The 18749-nt window shown below is 32.6% G+C and overlaps 1 protein-coding gene across 1 annotated transcript; it reads right to left on the minus strand.

Moving 5' to 3' along the window:
* Window positions 1–52: 52 nt before the first annotated feature.
* cd63 (CD63 molecule) lies at window positions 53–16356 on the minus strand. Its single transcript, XM_056448645.1, has 8 exons — window positions 16229–16356; window positions 13102–13186; window positions 5781–5963; window positions 3091–3165; window positions 2910–3005; window positions 2577–2720; window positions 873–956; window positions 53–512 (listed from the first exon to the last, which is right to left on the minus strand). The coding sequence occupies exons 2-8, from the start codon at window positions 13165–13167 to the stop codon at window positions 447–449; spliced, it is 714 nt and encodes a 237-aa protein (XP_056304620.1). The 5' UTR covers window positions 13168–13186; window positions 16229–16356; the 3' UTR covers window positions 53–446.
* Between the last annotated feature and the right edge of the window lie 2393 nt (window positions 16357–18749).

An 18749-nucleotide genomic window follows, 5' to 3' on the forward strand; every position in this document is an offset into this window, starting at 1 on the left:
GACTCACCGACAGCAGTACTAAGTTTTATAACTGAAAGAAAATCAACTTAAATAGGACAAACAAGATAAGAACATTTTATTTTTTTCTTTTAAACATTAATGCTCTATACACGTATAAAATTTGGCTGATCAGTATTTGATTTGTAGTCCTTTAACCCAAAGGAATGTCAACATGGTGGTAAAGATCCAGTTTAAAACAATGCCTAAAGCCACAATACCAAAGTAAAGCAGAGTAAATCAGTGACTTAACAATAGACTAATCTACCGGATTAGTCGCAGAAAGTTAAGATGTGGTAGTATTTAATTCTGAGTGAAAATGAGTATAGTCAACTTACACAGCAAGGGGGGAAATAACTGGCTTTTATATAATAGGTTTAAAAACACCTGAACAGTCTCTAGGAGCTTTAACTGGTGTGATCAGAATGAAGAGTGATGATTGGATGTGATCACATGACCTCATAGCCGCTGCGGATGGCTCGTGACAAAATGCAGGCCAACACAATGCCAGTGATCTAAAAAATAAATAAAAACAATGTATCGGTTACAATAAAACAAATGTGGAGTTGGCATTTAATTTCTATGCATTTACAGGGTTTCCACTTCAATCCAAATGTCAAATTACCTGACTTTCCCCTCATTTTACTGATTAAAAAGTTTCCTTTACATAGCCACCTTAATTTAAAAATAGGCTAACCATAACAATAAGCAAAACAAAACATGGTATAAAAATATATTAATTATTGAAAATCAAATAAAAATAATCCAAATAAACTAAATGGTTTGGTCAAAAAATATAAAATTTCCATTATAATCTTGGAATTCCATGACCCATGGGAACCCTGCTTTTAACAGGGAAATCTTGCTGGTCTTACCTGCACAAATCCAATGACCAGAGCTCCCACAGCAATCCACAAAATATTTTCCTTTATGCGCGTCTCCAAAATGGGTTGACAACCCTGTATCAAACACATACGAAAACAAAAACTTTATTCTGTCCAATGAATTATTTAAAGAAATAAAAGATTTTATTTTCAGCTATAAGAACACATACAGTCTAATTTTTATATAGTGAATACATATATCATTTTAATAAGAAATGCCAAAGTACAAAAGAGATATCTCTTATAGTAAACACTTAAAACAAAGAAAATCCATTTTAAATCAATTTCTGAATGTTTTCTTTGAGACATTGAACTATGCCCCCTAGTAGCATTACTTGGACTTAACCCTATAAATGTTTCCTTGTCATCTTCACAGTCAAACACACTCACCTTCTGTTTAATCATTGCTAAAAGGCTTTTAACACTGAGCTGGAAAAAGTTAAGTACATTGGATGCAGTCTATTTAAATAGAAAAATATAGGTATACAGTGTGTGGTAATACTGAAATATCTGACGCTATTTGGCAACCCTTCCTCTCACATTTATAAAATAAATATAAACTATAGTTGACCTATTTTCCTTGCCCCTGGTTTAGTTATAAATGGAGAAAACACAAAAAAAATGCATGTTTATATCTTTTTTCTTTCTTCCTTTTTTAATATATATTTTTTCATGAATTTTTTATTTTATACTGTTGTATCTTTTGCATATTTGTATCTATATATTTTTCTGTATTGCTGTATGGCCTAATATGTGTTAGTTACTTATAATTATATTTCATTTATATTGATTTTATTATATTATTTGTTTATTTGTGTTTTGCCCTAACTGTTTTCGATGCGAGAATATAGAAATGCACAGTTTGATTCAGAGGGAGAAAATGTGAACTCCCTGGGCTCCCCTGAATACATGATTTGTGAAATTTTGGGGGGTCTCAAAAAAATATTGACAATGTGTTATTTTGAGGTGCAGTTTCAATATTGTGTAATGTGATCAAGGATTATTATGTGTAAAAGTGCAAAAATATCATTCATTTATGCATGACGGCGATTTACACCTCATTTAAAAAAAGTGTAACTACACTTCGTCATGAGCATCAAGGTGTGGGGGCGCTGCTGAGGAGCAAAGTCCAGTCATGTCAAAGACTGACAGCCAGATGCTTTTATATGGATGTTGAGACACTGCTTATTCATTGCCCGAAACAAATGATGTGACGTTGTGTTTCGTTTTATTTGCTTTATACAATAGGTCAATACAATGTTAAACACCGTGACATTGCTGTAAACATGTTGGACAATATCAAAAGATATTTTCAAGTGTTAAAGAAAGTTATTGATGGGAAAACAAGCTCTTCTTAGCGAGAAAGTAAACCGAAACTATCATGGTGCTTTGTTCTACCTTTATATTTGTTTTATATTTATAATTTTTTTGCTTATACATTGCTGTTTAAGGACAGGGATCCTGTGTTTTTTATAGCCAACTTCATTGTGGCAAGGGACTTTCTAGATCAAAGCAACTGTACCCATTACCCCAACCAAAAAAGTGGGCTCCCCCAAAGGCCAAGGTATAGTTCGAACACTGTGAACTAATTTAGTTTTCTGCTGACAAACAGTTGTCTTGTGATTCATTGTATTTAATACTGTAACTAATATGCATCAATAAAACAGAGGTAAACTAAAAGAAGGAAAATCTTACTTGTGTATAGATTGTGGTGGGTTTCATTAAAGCTCCAATACCACAATTCTTAGTGATGTTTTTACAGCAGGAATCTGGGACCGAAATGTGATCAGCACTGAAGTTCACCCAATCAGAAGAGGAGTTTCCTCCACAGCACTGGAGCTAATGGAAAAACAAATTCATGTTATTTAATATTCAGAAAGCAAGTAAAGCAGATGACATTATAAGAGGAAACAGGATGTCTTTATAGCGTCAGCAGGTGGCACTGTGCAAACAAGGCAGGACAGACTCTTGTAAGAGTCCAGGGAACAATCACACATCTGAAAATTTGAGAGTTTTTGCTTCACCGACCTGCTTCTGTATAGAATCCAGGGTTGTTCGGTATTCCTCTGTCTTGTTGTATCCTGTGATCATGGTATGAAAGCTCTGATCAAGCAGTTCATTCACCTGCAGAGAAACAGATTTTCATGAGTCAAACGGTACTGGGAAAACTGGGCAATTGTAATGAAGTGGCAATGAGAGCATTCCTCACTTTCCCACGGAAGATGTATCCAGCAATGCCGGCTCCAATTTCAGTGATGACGATGAGGGAGAGAATGATTGCAAACTGAGGGAACACAAAGATTGAGAGGGTGACTGATAGGATAGGGAATGACAAGACAAAAAAATCTACAAAATGCTTTTTTTGAAAGCTGCTAAGTGCTGTTCTACTGTGTGTCAATGTAAGCAATGGCACATTATTATATTATATTATTATACATCATTATATTATTATGTTAGTTCATGGCAACTGTTTGTCTTCCGCTTTGTTCAAAAATGGAGATATGCCGATCAAATGAAGTGTTCTGTAGGAGGAATCTGGTTTGACCTGTTGGTCATGTGTTGACAATGTCAATAGTGTTAACATGGCTCCACGTTAGTCTGTATATAAACACAAGCATCAGCAAAAACATTTAGCCTGGTGTAAATGAAGTTTGTGTGCTGCATCACAGAACTGAATTAAAATACAACCTCACATATATACATAATACTTCAGTTAGTCAATAAAGTTTTATGTTATGTTGAATTTTTTTTTAAATCCGTTTGTATTTTAGTACTTCCTGCTTTAAAATGAAGTATTTATTTATTATTAGAATAACTTAAGAATGCAAGTTATTTGATCAATGGGGTAAGTGTTATCTCTCTCACATATATATACATATACATATATATATATACATATACATATATATATATATATATATACATATATATATATATATATATATATATATACACACACACATATACATATATATATATATATATACATATATATATATATATATATATATATATATATATATATATATATACATATATATACATATATATACACATACACACAGTTGAAGTCAGAATTATTAGCCCCCCTGTTTATTTTTTTCCCCCAATTTCTGTTTAACAGAGAGCAGATTTTTTTTTAACACATTTCTAAACATAATAGTTTTAATAACTCATCTCTAATAACTGATTTATTTTCTTTTTGCCATGATGAAAGCACATAATATTTTACTAGATATTTATCAAGATACTAGTATTCAGCTTAAAGGGCAATTTAAAGACTTAACTAAGATAATTAGGTTAACTAGGCAGGTTAGGGTAATTAGGCAAGATATTGTATAATGATGGTTTGTTCTGTAGACTATCGGAAAAAAAATAGCTTAAAGGGGCTAATAATTTTGAAATTAAAATGGCTTTTAAAAAATTAAAAACTACTTTTATTCTATGGAAAATAAAACAAATAAGACTTTCTCCAGAAGACAAAATATTATCTGAACTACTGTGAAAATTTCTTTGCTCTGTTAAACATTATTTTGGAAATATTTAAAAAAGAAAAAAATAATAATTCTGACTTCATCTGTATATATAAAACAGTTCTGTCTGGTTGTCAAATCAGATTGGCTGGTAACAGCACTCGTACAGCCTTTTCACCCTTGTTTATTAATTACTTCGCGCACAGAGTGACAGCAGATGAATAAACTCTCTACAGTTTGACAAATATTAGAGCTGTTGGACAACATAATAAACTTTTGAGGGTTTTTTAGGCAGAAATGTTGTTATTTAGATTGCAACTATGCAGTTTATTTATAAGGATAGTGCCTATTTTACATATTTATAATTTCGGAGATTCAGTGCATCGGCCATACTGAGCAGAGCAAAGATGGTTGATGTTCCGCCACAAGACTGCATAATAAGTCCTTAGGGGACTTTTTTTGAGGTTAATTATTGTAATATGCCAATAGCAACAGAGAAATACTGATGACAATTCATGCCATTCAGCCATATAATCTTAAAATGTGAATAAAATCAGCTGTAGATATTACACTAGAGAATCATTTAAATACAAGCTCTAACGTAACGTTGGTGAATGAGCAATGGTTTCTGCTGTTCTGAGTGTCAGCTGCAGATGTGAATGAATGGCGGAAGTAGTTCCTCTCACAAAAGAGTTTTTGAGACTCTGTGTTTGATTTTCTTTTTTTATATACACGATTATGCTGTCTAACTGTTGTATAAAAGCAATATCACATGAGAAGCAGTGCAATATGGCTGTATATCTTCAAGGGTGGAGGGCACTATGGCACTCAGCCAACCCATGCCTCCCACCAGTGCCGATATAGTTATAGTAGATCAAATAAATAACCATGACCATAACTTTTTTCCTCTAGAAACATATCTTATTCATTAATGACATGTTGAATTTCGATAAATGCTGTTATTTTAAATACTCCATTCAATAAATAATTCTTCATAGTAAAACATGTTCTGTTTCCACAAAAATATGAAGCAGAAAAGCATTTCAAACATTTTTTTTATAAAAAGAACCATTATTGTTACAGAAAACTGTGTTTATGAAGCTAAAAATTACATTTATCAATAAAAGTGGTAAAAAGGGCTACTTCAGATTTACACGTCTGAAAAAAGCCTATTGAATTATCAATAAAAGTACTTCATAGTCTTTTAAATGAGCATTTGTTTACAAAAAGATTACATCTAACTATGTGTTAAAATATTGAAAGATGGAGCAAATAAATAAGCAGTAACCTCAGTATGAATTTTCAGACCTTACAAATATCTGAAGAAACCTCATTAGACCACTTCCCTTATCTTAACTGAACCACAATCAGTTCACGCCCTCATTCTATTCAATAGAACAAAAATATTTTCATCAGCCATCCTCACCGTAACGACCATGCACTGATTTTCCTTCCAGGCGCCACAACAGCCGAAGAAAGAGATGAAGAAGATGATGACGCCCACCACTATCAGCACCAGAGGAGAACCAGAGGCTCCTTTGAGGATCGCCGTGTTGTGCAAAGAAACGTGAACCAGTATTCCCAGAACTATCAGGGCCAGGCCACACAGCTAGAAATGAGAAAGAGAAAAAATGGTTGAAGCCAATAGATTTCTCAATAATGTTTTAGTTATTCATCAAATTGATATTGAACCGCAATCAACTTACATTTTATTCCGACACAGTTGTTTAATTAGAAACAGAAAAAGGATGAAACAATTGGTATTTTCAAATGATCTCAAAGTGAATTAAAAAACAGCACCAACTCCATTTTGAACATACAATTGATAAACACGATTTATTTTCACATTCGCTATATACAACAGAGTCCTGCATTGCAAAAAATATGTGTTAATTAACAATTTCCGTATTTTCTGTTTATTTACAGTTGTGAATTGCATTACTGGATCTTGACTCTGTCGACTTTCGAAAATTTTACTCTACAGTTAAAAACAGTGACTTTTATTGACATTTTAGTGGTTTGAAATCATTTATAGAGAAATCAGTCTGTAAAATAACAGAAATTTACAGGCAGTTTAATACAAGGTTTTAGTACAATAATATACAACACCAACCAAGGTTAAAAGTTGTTGGAAGAAAGCTTAAGCTCCCACAATGCAATTCAAAAGCATAAATATATGGGGAAAAATAAAAACATGAATCACAAAATACGGAAAACTGCGAAATTACAGATATTTTTTTCCAGTGTAGTTTGAATAGTTGGTGTAGAAACGTCTTGCCAAATAAAGTGAAAGCTAAATGCAACTATTTTCCTTAATGATGACCAATTTGCAGATACTATTATGGAAACAAGGTTTTGTACTTCACTCATTTTCTCTGTGTCTGTTTGTTTGACTGCAAATTCAAGTTAGCAATGCTATGCTTTCACTGATTCAGTATGACTAATAAACACATGACTACAGAATAGTCTCACAGAAGGATTTATTTCAAACACTTGATTGAATGAGTTATGAGCAGTGGTGTTAAGTAACAAATTACAAATACTTTGTACTAATTACTGTGAGCAGTTTTTCTCAGGAATTGTAATTTACTAAGTAGTTTTAAAAAATGCGTATTTTTACTTTCCCTTGAATTCATTTTTAGTGCAGTGTTGGTATTTTTACTCCACAACTTTACTTCAACCTGTAGTCAGTACTTTATTTTTTCTTGTCTATGGGGATTAGAAAAATCAGTTCTGTGATTCCTGTCCAATCAGATCACACATAGAAGGTAAATCTCCTCATAATGAACTACCTCAAGACATGGGCGATTTATAATTGCAGCAAACTGTTTGGAAACATTAAAAGTGTCCAAGAAGATGTCCAAATGCTTTACACGCAATGACCTAGAGACTGTTTAGATGCATGTCACTGATGAAAAGATGACAGATGTTTACTGTTTAAGATGTTGGCTCAACATTGGATTTTGTTCACTTTCTAACACAAGCTAAAATCCACCAATTATCAACGTCATTTGAAGTCATTATTGGACATCAAATTAACATTGTCCTTAGACACTGGCTAGACAGAAATATAAAAAAATGTCCACAGATTCTGTCTGGCCCTAGTTGTGAGGTGAGTTTGGAGTAAAACCATGTTATTATATGTACATATTTCACGTTTACTACACAGACTCGTAGTTCATTGAAAAGCTACTTAAACAGCTGTCAATATTGCCGAATGATCATCTCGATTTCATTATCAAATGATTAAATCAAATCAGAATTTAAAAACAATTTTTGCATAGCTTTTCAGTGTACTATGACTCTTGTGTATCTGAATGCATGTGCTGGAGGTTTACAAGAGCTGGCTTTACAGACAAAGCGTGCATGAAAATCCCCTCGATTAACCGTCGAGTTCTTTGTTACTTTTTGCTTTTACTCTTTGTTACTATTTGCTAACAAGGCAACAGTACCAAATACTGACCTGGCATACTAAGATACATAAGAGCTGTGAGGCAAAAATGTTTTGAGAAATCAAGTTGGCATTGATTGTGAGATTTTCAAAATGCGTCACTATTTTAATAGACCGTTTTTCCCCATCTTTGCATGTGTAAACGGGGATCGTTTTGAAAACTTCGTCAACTAAATGTGAAACGTATTACGCAAGTTAAAAGCTTTTCTATTTTTGGTTACATTGTTGTGTAAACGTAACATTAAGATACAATTTGGTCATACAGATAAGCGAAATACATTTTTACATAATGTTTTTCCCTTATAAAGACAATACAAAAGATCAGCTGGTTTGTCTATATGCTGACATATGAGCGATCCGCTGCTGAATCGCAGCTTTAAAATGCTCCAGTGTCCCTGTATCTGTGGTTACACTCAGTAAACAGCAGAGTGTTCAGTAAAATGATGACCTTCACGGCCAATCAGCGGTGTTTAAGAACGTTTTAAAAAATTTCTGTATCAATTGGAACCGAATTCCAGTATCATGACATCCCTATTACACTTATTTGCGCTTGCAGAAAAAAAAAACACACATTGTAGAAAACATATAGGACGCACTTAAAACAAATAAAATTCAGTGTAATGGTCTATAGATTTGTTTTTGTTTCAGTCATTTGTCAATGGCGCTGACGCACTGTTTATAATGCTATGTAAAGTTTATCAGCAAATTAGTTAACATCTTTATCAAACAGATAATGCACTGTGTAAATGTTTCAAGTGAACCGGGACTGAGCGGCACAGCTGAGCAAAGCGGAAAGGATGTTTAAAAGTATGTACGTGTCAGCTGTACAAATATAGCGTATATGAATGTCTCTTAACTTTTATGACTACATCGGTTTGACCAACATACAAAGCAACACCAGTGTAAATATTTGATGGTAATAAGTGGCAGCAGGCACCTGTATGAAATAGACAAAAAGGAAACGGTTCAAAGTTTCATTTGCTTAGTGAATAAAGATATGCGCTGAAATTACCAGGAGTGTCTGTTGTTACTTCAACATACACACGACAATGTCCTAAATAAGGAGTGGTGTTAATGTAATTATCAGTCCATATTCCAGCTGGCCTTTGGTATTACTTCACAGAGTGTGACACGGATGAACGCTGATAATCATATTGAGAAGTCACATGATGGCGTCATAAATAGGAAGATCAATCACATGACTGAGACTGAACTTCACAATTTGTAATGTCTTTTGAGAAATAGTCTAACTAATAAATTCCCAGCACAATGCCACATACCTGTAGAGTGTTTTAAAATTCAGTTTCTGTTTATTTTCTATTTCAAAGGATATTTTTGAAAGGAATTGTCAGGAAATATTTCTAGCGTAAGTCTTAAAATAAATTAACAGATCTTAATTGAAAAAAATCTTTACATAAATTCTTTAATTATCTAAATATACATCAGATGCCTTGTTTTGTACTGCTTAAATTCATAGCTGGAAATCTCCATGTATTCAAATGGAAGATACTTTCCCTGGGAAAGTACTTTCATTTCATGACTGTACTGTTATTAGACACAACAGTGACACTGGTGTTTTTCCTCACACAACCCTTGGGAAACTTCTGGATAAAGTACCCTAGAATTGCTCCTTTATGATTATGTAGGAATATAATTTCACAACATTTATTGTTTATTTTGATCTACCACAATTTATTAACAAATTTATTATGATTGTTTTAAAAATAGTTTCAATTAATGTGAGCAGAAGGGTTCGACAAAAACATACAGCTAAAGACAAAATGATTAGTCTTTTTTAAATAATTCCCAATTGCTGTTTAAAGGAGAGAACACATTTTTCAACACAATAGTTTTAATAGCTAATTTCTAATAATTAATTTCTTTTGTATTTGCCATAATGACTGTACATGATGTTTCTAGTTGTTTAGTAAGACAGTAGTATTAGTGCAATTAAAAAGGATACTTAGGCTAATTAGGTTAACTAGGCATGTTAGATTAATTAGGCATGCCATTAGACACCAGTTGTTTGTTCTGTAGCCAAACAAAAAAAAAACACATAGTAGGCTAAAAAATATTAACCATTTATTTAAACGAAATAAGAAGTAAATAAACAAGAATTTAGTTTATAGAAATACACACATATTATGAACATCTCGACGTCTTTGACCTCGACATGCGAAAGTGTTTCTCCATATGTTTTCATCAAAGTTGTTCACAATACTTATCCATCTACAGAGTTTGTAATGTTGTCAAAAGTTTACAAATACAAGCGCAGCCGTTTAGAGCTCATTTCTGGTTAAGGATGTCAGAATTTACTGGTATTTTGGAATGGATATGTGAATGGTCATTTCCGGAAAAATTTCGTAACGTTCTTGTCTGTGTGAACAGCACTTTTTTGAATTTACCGGTAAAGTCATTCCAGTAAAGCTTCTCCTTCAAATGATGTCACTTTCGAGTCATAGCCTTAAACGTGTATTGCAATGAATTTTATGTTAAATTTAATGCAAATGTGACAGGCAGGACCGACAGAAACACGAGGAAAATTGCTAATTTATTTGCATGACATATTGGTAGTATTTATTTGTAGAATTTAATTTATAAATGCATGTTTTTAATCAATTAATGTGAATGATAACAACTTAAACTAGCTGTTTCTGAAGTATTTTTTCTAAATAAGTTTTTAGTATAGGTTTGTTCATTTGTAAAGTGTTTTTAATAAAGAAAAAAATCTGAGAACCAAATAAATGACATATTCCTTTACAGAACAACTCACAGAAATCAACCATCAGTCCAGTTTAAAATTTTTTGGGATGAAATCATTTTTATTCACTGTATTTATGTTTTTATTTCAGGGACAGATAATGTATGTTTCTGGTAGAATGCCCCATATATACATACTGTATGCAAACAATTAAAAACATCATAGCTCACTAACCATTTTTTCTTTAAAGGTTTATCAGTCATTGTGAATAATTACATTTTGCTTCTGCAATCTGACTGCTACATCATGATTGTGTGGGTGCAAAAGTGAACTTGTATACTGCATTTGTGAAAACAAGTTGTCATCTCTTGAAAATCAACTGCCATTAGCTGCTATGTTGTGAATCTGAAGGCATGTTACCCAAGTAAGAGTGTTGCACATGTGAAAGAATGTGTTTTGTTATCAGAAAACACACAAACTACTGCTCAGGTTACATTTTAAACAGAGTGTGTGGTTTGCACACCTACACCAGGAAACATTTATATACTAAGCCACGCCGATATCAAAGAGCAAAAGAAGAATGCGTGGAGAGTGTTATATGTGATCGAAAAAAACTTGCTAGGATGTGCATGTGTTATGTTTCCATGACCTAAACGGAAACCTACGTACATTATCAGCTAACTGCTGAAGGACAGCCATAAACACTTTAATCCCCAGAGTCTACTAACAACAAAACCACATTTCTGCTTTACTCCCATTTTAAGTTGAAACCTATGAATCACTCTATTAAGCCTTTTTCAAGTTGGCACATTTAAAGGGATAGTTGCAACCCAGGCTCATTCTGAAACCGTATCTCTATATACATTTCTGGAGAGCTCCAAATATGTCCCAGGAGGTACGTTTTTTGCAGTTTTTGTTTTCACAAATCCACCGGAGGTCGCTGTACGCGCTTTTATCACATTTTAAAAAATTTCCGTGAGTGCCGTTCGTGCCTGCTCCTCTCATGTAAATCCACCAGAGGCTGCTGTTGACTGAATGACTGGACTGACCCACCCTTCTCCTTCCCTAAACCCAACCAATAGTGTTTTCAAAAGCACCAACTGACCCCGCCCACCCACTTCCCTAAACCCACTTCCCTAAACAGTTTTAAAAAGCAATCCAAAAAAAGAAAAGCCCTCGACTGATTTTTACCACATTTTCAGATTTTACCATATTCTCACCCAGTTATTTACTTGTTTATTTTATTTCTGGCCTCTGTTTTTTTCTTACCCGTTTTCTAGAACCGTTCTTCCCCGGACTCAAACCCCGTCTTCATGGTCAACTCCTCTCTGCGTCTCAAGTCCACCAACGTACATAGCGAGCTAACTGGACAAACTGGAAGCAGCGGGGAAAGCTGTCTATTAGCGGTAAGCGGTCAGCTAGTAAGAGTCATAGCGCCCCGTAGTGTTCGTTTTAAAGACGCAATGTAGCCATACGTACTTCTGGCTACATAATTCGTGATCTCCAGAAATGTATATAGGGCTGCGTTTTGAGAATGAGCCTATGTTGGATAGTTCACCCAAAATGTACTCGCCCTTTCTGAGTTTCCTTATTTTCTGTAAAACACAAGCTCTTTTGAAGAATGCTGGTAATCGGTAGTCATTGACTTCAATAATAAGGAACAAATTCCATGGAAGTACTGTAATTGGCTTGCAGTTACCTACATTCTTCAAAGTATCTTCTTTTGTGTTCAAAATAAAAAAAATTTAACTGAAGGAGAGTAAATCATTTTCATTTTAAGACGAACTGTTCATTTATTTAAAACTTGCTTCAAATGGGAAAACCATAAAATGTGCCAACTAAAATGTTCACCTAATTCTTAAGTAAATGACTATGATGTTAATGAGCAACAGGTATTTTGTAGCTTAAAAATCATGGTTTATCTACAAGCTAGCTCAACATGACTATAATGTGTTCCAGTCATCTGACAAAGTCAGGAAGCATGTTTTCCTGGATGTTGTGAAATTTCTGGCGTTACACTCTGAGTCATCATAAGATAAAGTCTATGTGGGTCTGCTAAACTCCTTCACTGGAAAAAGTATGAGTCATAGTTATTAGCAACTCCCAAACTCTCTTAGTTTTGAGGTTTTGAGAACCGAAGGAATCCGCCAACCACAAGATTTATTTACGTTGTAGAGAAGAATGTCAATTTCATTTCTCCTTTTTACGTCAAAGCTACGGATGAGAGCTAAACTAACACAATGTGATTGTGAAAAGGAATATAAATGTTTCACAACACAGTTTCCAAACACTGTAGTAAATGCAGGGTTCCACAAAATTCATTCATGCTGTCCCCACACAGATCGATTAAGTTAACACATTTAAGAAGATTGGACACAAAACAATTAGGTTGTCTCCAAAAAAAAAACTCAAGAATTGTGTTGTTTCCACTTATTTTAAATAAGTAGTATGAACAAGCAGCCAAAATATTTTTTGGAGTTTAAAACATGCAATAAGCCATTGGCGATTCACAGAAATGGGTCAAGCTGTTATGGCACAACGCCTGGCTAATGGAGAATGTGGCGTGATATATTACAGATGTTATGTGTTACTTACCCAGAAGATGAAATTAAAGAAAAAGAGCAGGTATTTGACACATTTCGCTCCTCCTTCTACAGCCATGGTGGTTCTCTGTTAAATCCTGTAAACGAAATCAAGGTTAAAAACACATAAATGAAAGCACACGACCGCACCCACAAGCCTTAATAGCAGCGCAAGGTTAAAAATACAGAAACAATATATAGGTCAGTTTACTGACACAAGCTAAATGAGGCTAATAATTAACTGAGTATCTCTGTCAAATATCCCTTTCAAACAATTGAAAGAAAGCATACAGTTGAAGTCAGAATTATTAGCCCCCGTTTATTTTTTCCCCCAATTTCTGTTTAACGGAGAGAAGATTTTTAACACATTTCTAAACACAATAGTTTTAATAACTCATTTCTAATAACTGATTTATTTTATCTTTGCCATGATGACGGTAAATAATGTTTTACTAGATATTTTCTAGGTTAATTAGGTTAACTAGGCAGGTTGGGGTAATTAGGCAAGTTATTGTATAAAGATGGTTTGTTCTGTAGACTATCGAATAAAAAAAGCTTAAAGGGGCTAATAATTTTGACATTAAAATGGCTTTTAAAATTTAAAAACTGCTTATATTCCAGCCGAAATAAAACAAATAAGACTTTCTCCAGAAGAAAAATTATTATCAGACATACTGTGAAAATTTCCTTGCTCTGTTAAACATCATTTGAAAAATATTTAAAAAAGAAAAAAAAAAAATCAAAGAGGGGCGAATAATTCTGACTTCAAATGTATATTAAAGGTAAAGAAAAAAACAATAATCCTAATTATTTAGCAAAATTTTATTCATGATTAAAAGTCATATATGTATATGCACCTCATGAACATGAAAAATAATATAAGGAACTAAGCTGCCTCTGGCATATTGGTAATAACAAAATCAAATTAGAATAAAGCTCTAAAGTAAAAAACAAGCAATGGTTTCTTCTTTTTTTAATTGCCCTACACCTACAGCTATGTATTTACTCCGTTAACTCCACCCATAAGAATAGAAAACAGTTTGCGTGGCTTTAGGCTAATTGTTTTGTGTTTGCAGGGCTCTCACTGGTAGTGCTACAAGTGCCTTTCTCAGCTGGACCCTTTTTCTTTAGGAATCATAATAACATTGTATGTTGATGAAACATTCTGCTAATCTGTATATGCTGGTTTGTCGCTGAATGATTTTCTCACTGACTCTCAGCAGTTGTGAGACAAAGACTGAGAGAACGAGCTTGGGGTGCGAGTGCTCCAATTAGAGGTGTTGCATCATGAGACTTTACTTTTACTTTGTTCACGTTAACCAAAATATCGCAGTTGCCACCATTTTGTTTGCAGTCTAAAGCCCTGGCTTGGTCTTTACACATGAATATATTGGTGATTTTAATGAATTAATTATGTGGTGCATATATATTGTTAGCATTATAAAAATACAAATAATCATACAATAAAAAGAATAAAATACTTGAGTTTAAACGTGAAAAAGATTACTCATAGAGAATTAGTTTCAACAAAATGTTTTTGGGCAGTGACACATGACAAACTTTTTGTTAACTTTACTATAAGTCATACTAGTTGATCATAAAAGCAATATTCTACATTATTATAGACCATGTTGAGGGATGTAAACAATAACATTGGTCCAAATGCATTTTACGTTTTTTATTTCTATAGCTTCCAAAAATCCAAAAATGGCCACAAATTGATAAATAATGTTGTGATAGCTGTTTTAATGTCAAGTTATGGTTGAATTACCTCTTGTTACAGTTGGAAAATAGTTTAACAACAAGCTGGAAATTTTAATGAGCCAAAGACATCAACACATTGAAATGGTCTATAATAGAGTGAACATTTTGTTTAGTTTTGTTCATTTTTCTTGTACATATCATTATAAAAAGTTAACAAAATACTATGGTGTTATACTACTATATATGCTATAATCTTTTTCATCATCATATTTAAATACTTGGCCATATAGTATTAGCTTTAAAATATAATTCAAAACATAAATTTCAACCTCCTTTATGTTACTAAGTATATAGAAAATTATCTCTTGCAAAAGACTACATTTTATCAAATTATTTTACTCCCTAATTATTAAAGGGTGGACATGTTATGTTTGAACATAAAAATACTTTTTATTATACATAGTTTTTTTTTTTTTTTTTTTTTTTGCTGAATGACTCATTGTGTGATTGTCAGTTCGTTTATTATAAATTCTTACAACAATTATATTTGGATTACTTGTGTGTCATCTAGAAGCGAAACAAAACCCATTCGCAAAACTAATGCGAGTAAAAGATGTTGTAATAACAATCCTCATTCCCTTTAATAACACCAAAAATATTACCCAGCTAAATGTAACACGAAATGACAACTGTTGACGTGTGTTCAGTAACAAGGAACTAAGTAAAACCGTGAGAAAGGTTAAACTCCTGTCTTTACATCATCTGACTTCGGTCACGCGATTAATAGTCATAGTCATTGTTATAACATGTAGCGTGAATTATTTGCCAATTAAGCATAAAAAATCGACAGTCTTTTAACTACGTCAGTAAATCAACTGTAACTTAAATAGCGTTAGCCTAAATAAATATATATTTCAAATATGATGGCGACACTCAACGGTTTTCTTTCCTTGTTCCTCATAATCCACCTAACGTACTGCTGTATTACACAACCACCTTTACTTTCTAAACTCGCCAATTTACCAACTTTATAAGATTTTTGCACGATGGTATGTTAAATCTAACCAAATAAAGGTTTGTCGTGCTTGCGAAGGAAATCCACACGTCTAAAGTTGTGAAGACTTCTAGTTTTGCTCTCTCGGAAAAGGCAAGTCTGTTGAAATTCCCTCTACGACATAAGACGACTGGCGGAGGAAACAATGTGGCTATTCACTGGGTTAACAAAATTACACCCAGCGTGTAATTTCGAGGATTTCCAGGCAAAACTAATTATTTAAGATAACAGAAAGAAACCAAGTTACCTTTAAGCGACGAGGAAATCTGGCGTCGTCTTCAATTTCGAAACTAACGTTACTAGAAAATCTGTTAAATTTTCAAAGCAGATGTGTCGCGCGCCTGTCTATAATACATTTGTGTGAAAAATAAAAACCACTTACCTTGAATAAAATCTTCAGCAAAGCGAAACTTGTACAGCGAAAACTTGGATGCTGTCGATCCAAGCAACAGTACACGGATGTGACTAGTCGATGAGTGTGTACTTAGTAAATGTAACCCGTCCCAATAGCACCCCACCCCTTGCTGCGGATTATGCTGAGCCTACTAGTACACACACAAAAAAAAACACATCTGTTTAGAGAAGCCTTCATGTCTTATATGCTGTAAACCCTTTAGATGGCTAATAATGTTTAACAGGTTGTTGACAACAAGGCAAACGTCACATTTTAAAGGTGTACTCAGTATTTATATATATATATTTTACTAGTAACAAGGTTTACCAAAAGATATGGCAAGCCGTTTATGGCAAGCCATTTTGACATTTAAGCCCATACTAGTATCTATTTTCATGTTACTAGTGCTTGTTTTTTTAGATACTTGTATCTTTTCCATTAAGTACTAGTACTTATTTATTAGATACTAGTGCTTTTTAAAAATACACTAGTGCTTACTCATTAGAGTTCATTTTATTAGATACTAGTACCTATTAAGTAGATACTAGTACTTGTGTTTTAGACACTAGTACTTATTCATTAGAGACTAGTATCTACTTAGTAGGTAGTAGTACTTATTAAATGGATACTAGTTCTTATTTATGAGATACTAGTACTTATTTTAATAGTGACTAGTAACTATTCTGTTATTACTAGTACCAAATTAAAACATTTTCCATTGATTTCTATGGGGACTGTCATTGAGATATCAACTATTCAGTTTTGACAATATGTATTCCAGCTGGGACCTGTACATATTTTTATACTAGTAGTTAATCATTAGATACTAATACTTATTTATTATATACTACCTAATTAATAGATACTAGTACTTAAGTATTATATACTATTACTTATGTATTAGATACTAGTACTTCTTCATTAGGTACTAGTATCTATTTAATAAATACTAGTACTTATTAAAAAGATACGGGTACCAATTCATTAAATAGAAATAACTATTAAATAGATACTAGTAGTTATTCATTGGTATTTATTTATTAGACACTAGTATCTTTTATAACTATTCTTATAACAATTTTTATTTTACTAGTCAATTCTGCTTTTTTCTTATGTTATGACTAGTACAAACGGAAGAGTAAAGTTCAATTAAACAGTTTACTAGTAACATTTCAAACAAGTAATAGTATCCAATAAATGTGTACTAGTATCTAATTAATTAGCTCTATATCTATTAAATATATACTATTTAATGAATAAGTACTAGTATCTAAAACATAAGTACTAGTATATATTAATTAGGTACTAGTATCTAATTAATATATATGGTACATAATGATTAACTACTAGTACATAAAAATATGTACTAGTCCCCGCTGGAATACATACTAGTCAAAACTGAATAGTTGATATCTCAATGACAGATCCCATAGAAATCAATGGAAAAAAATTATTTGTTATTAACAACATAATAGTTGCTAGTCACTATTAAAATAAGTTCTAGTGTCTAATAAATAAGAACTAGTATCTATTTAATAAGTACTAGTATCTATTTAATAGGTACTATCTAATGAATGAGTACTAGTGTCTAATAAAAATAACTAGTGTCTAATGAGTAGTGTCTAACTAGTATTTTTTTTAAAAGCACTAGTATCTAAAGAATAGGCACTAGTATAGAATGAATAAGTACTAGTACTTAATGGAAAAGATATTAGTATCAAAAAATTAGCACTCGTAACAAGAAAATAGATACTAGTACGGGTTATAGATTAAATGTCAAAACAGCTGTATGGCACTGTATGGCATCAGTTTTCATGCAACTATTCTTTTTTTAGATACTAATATCTTTTATATATTAACTAGTACCTATTCAATATATACAGTGCTCTGCAAATATGAGCACACCCCACATCTCTCATTTAAATGAATATCTTCTATGGAAAGCTTTACAATACCATATTTGTGCATATACATTAGTTTTTAGTCAGTCCTAAAGCCAAATCTGGAGCTAATCTAAAAAAAATAACTTACAATAATGGTCCAAAAATGAGTAGCCCAAATTGATATGTTAGGGAAAAAATATTAAATACATTTTTTCAAAAATAGTAAAAAATCAAGAGAAACAAAAAATATACACAATTTTGTAGAAATGTTTTGTATGAATTTAAAAGTATTATCTTTCCATTTCTTAAGATGTTCTGTGACTAAAATATTATGTTAATAAATATATCTGTTTAATAAATCTATTTTGTTTAAATGCACCATAATATATTAACCATATTCACTGAGAGATGGATAAAAATATTCATTTTCAAAATGGGGTGTACTCATATATGCCGAGCACTATATTTATTAAATACTAGTTCTTATTAAATACTGGTAAATTAAATACTAGTGGACCTATTCATCAGACACAGAATACGAAGTACATATTCATTATCTTCAACTCTCAAAAGGAATTGCAATAATAGATGAGCTAACCACATCTAGTTTCAGTACACCAACCACA

This window comes from Danio aesculapii, chromosome 23 (assembly GCF_903798145.1).
Source record: "Danio aesculapii chromosome 23, fDanAes4.1, whole genome shotgun sequence".
Classification (NCBI taxonomy): Eukaryota; Metazoa; Chordata; class Actinopteri; order Cypriniformes; family Danionidae; genus Danio; species Danio aesculapii.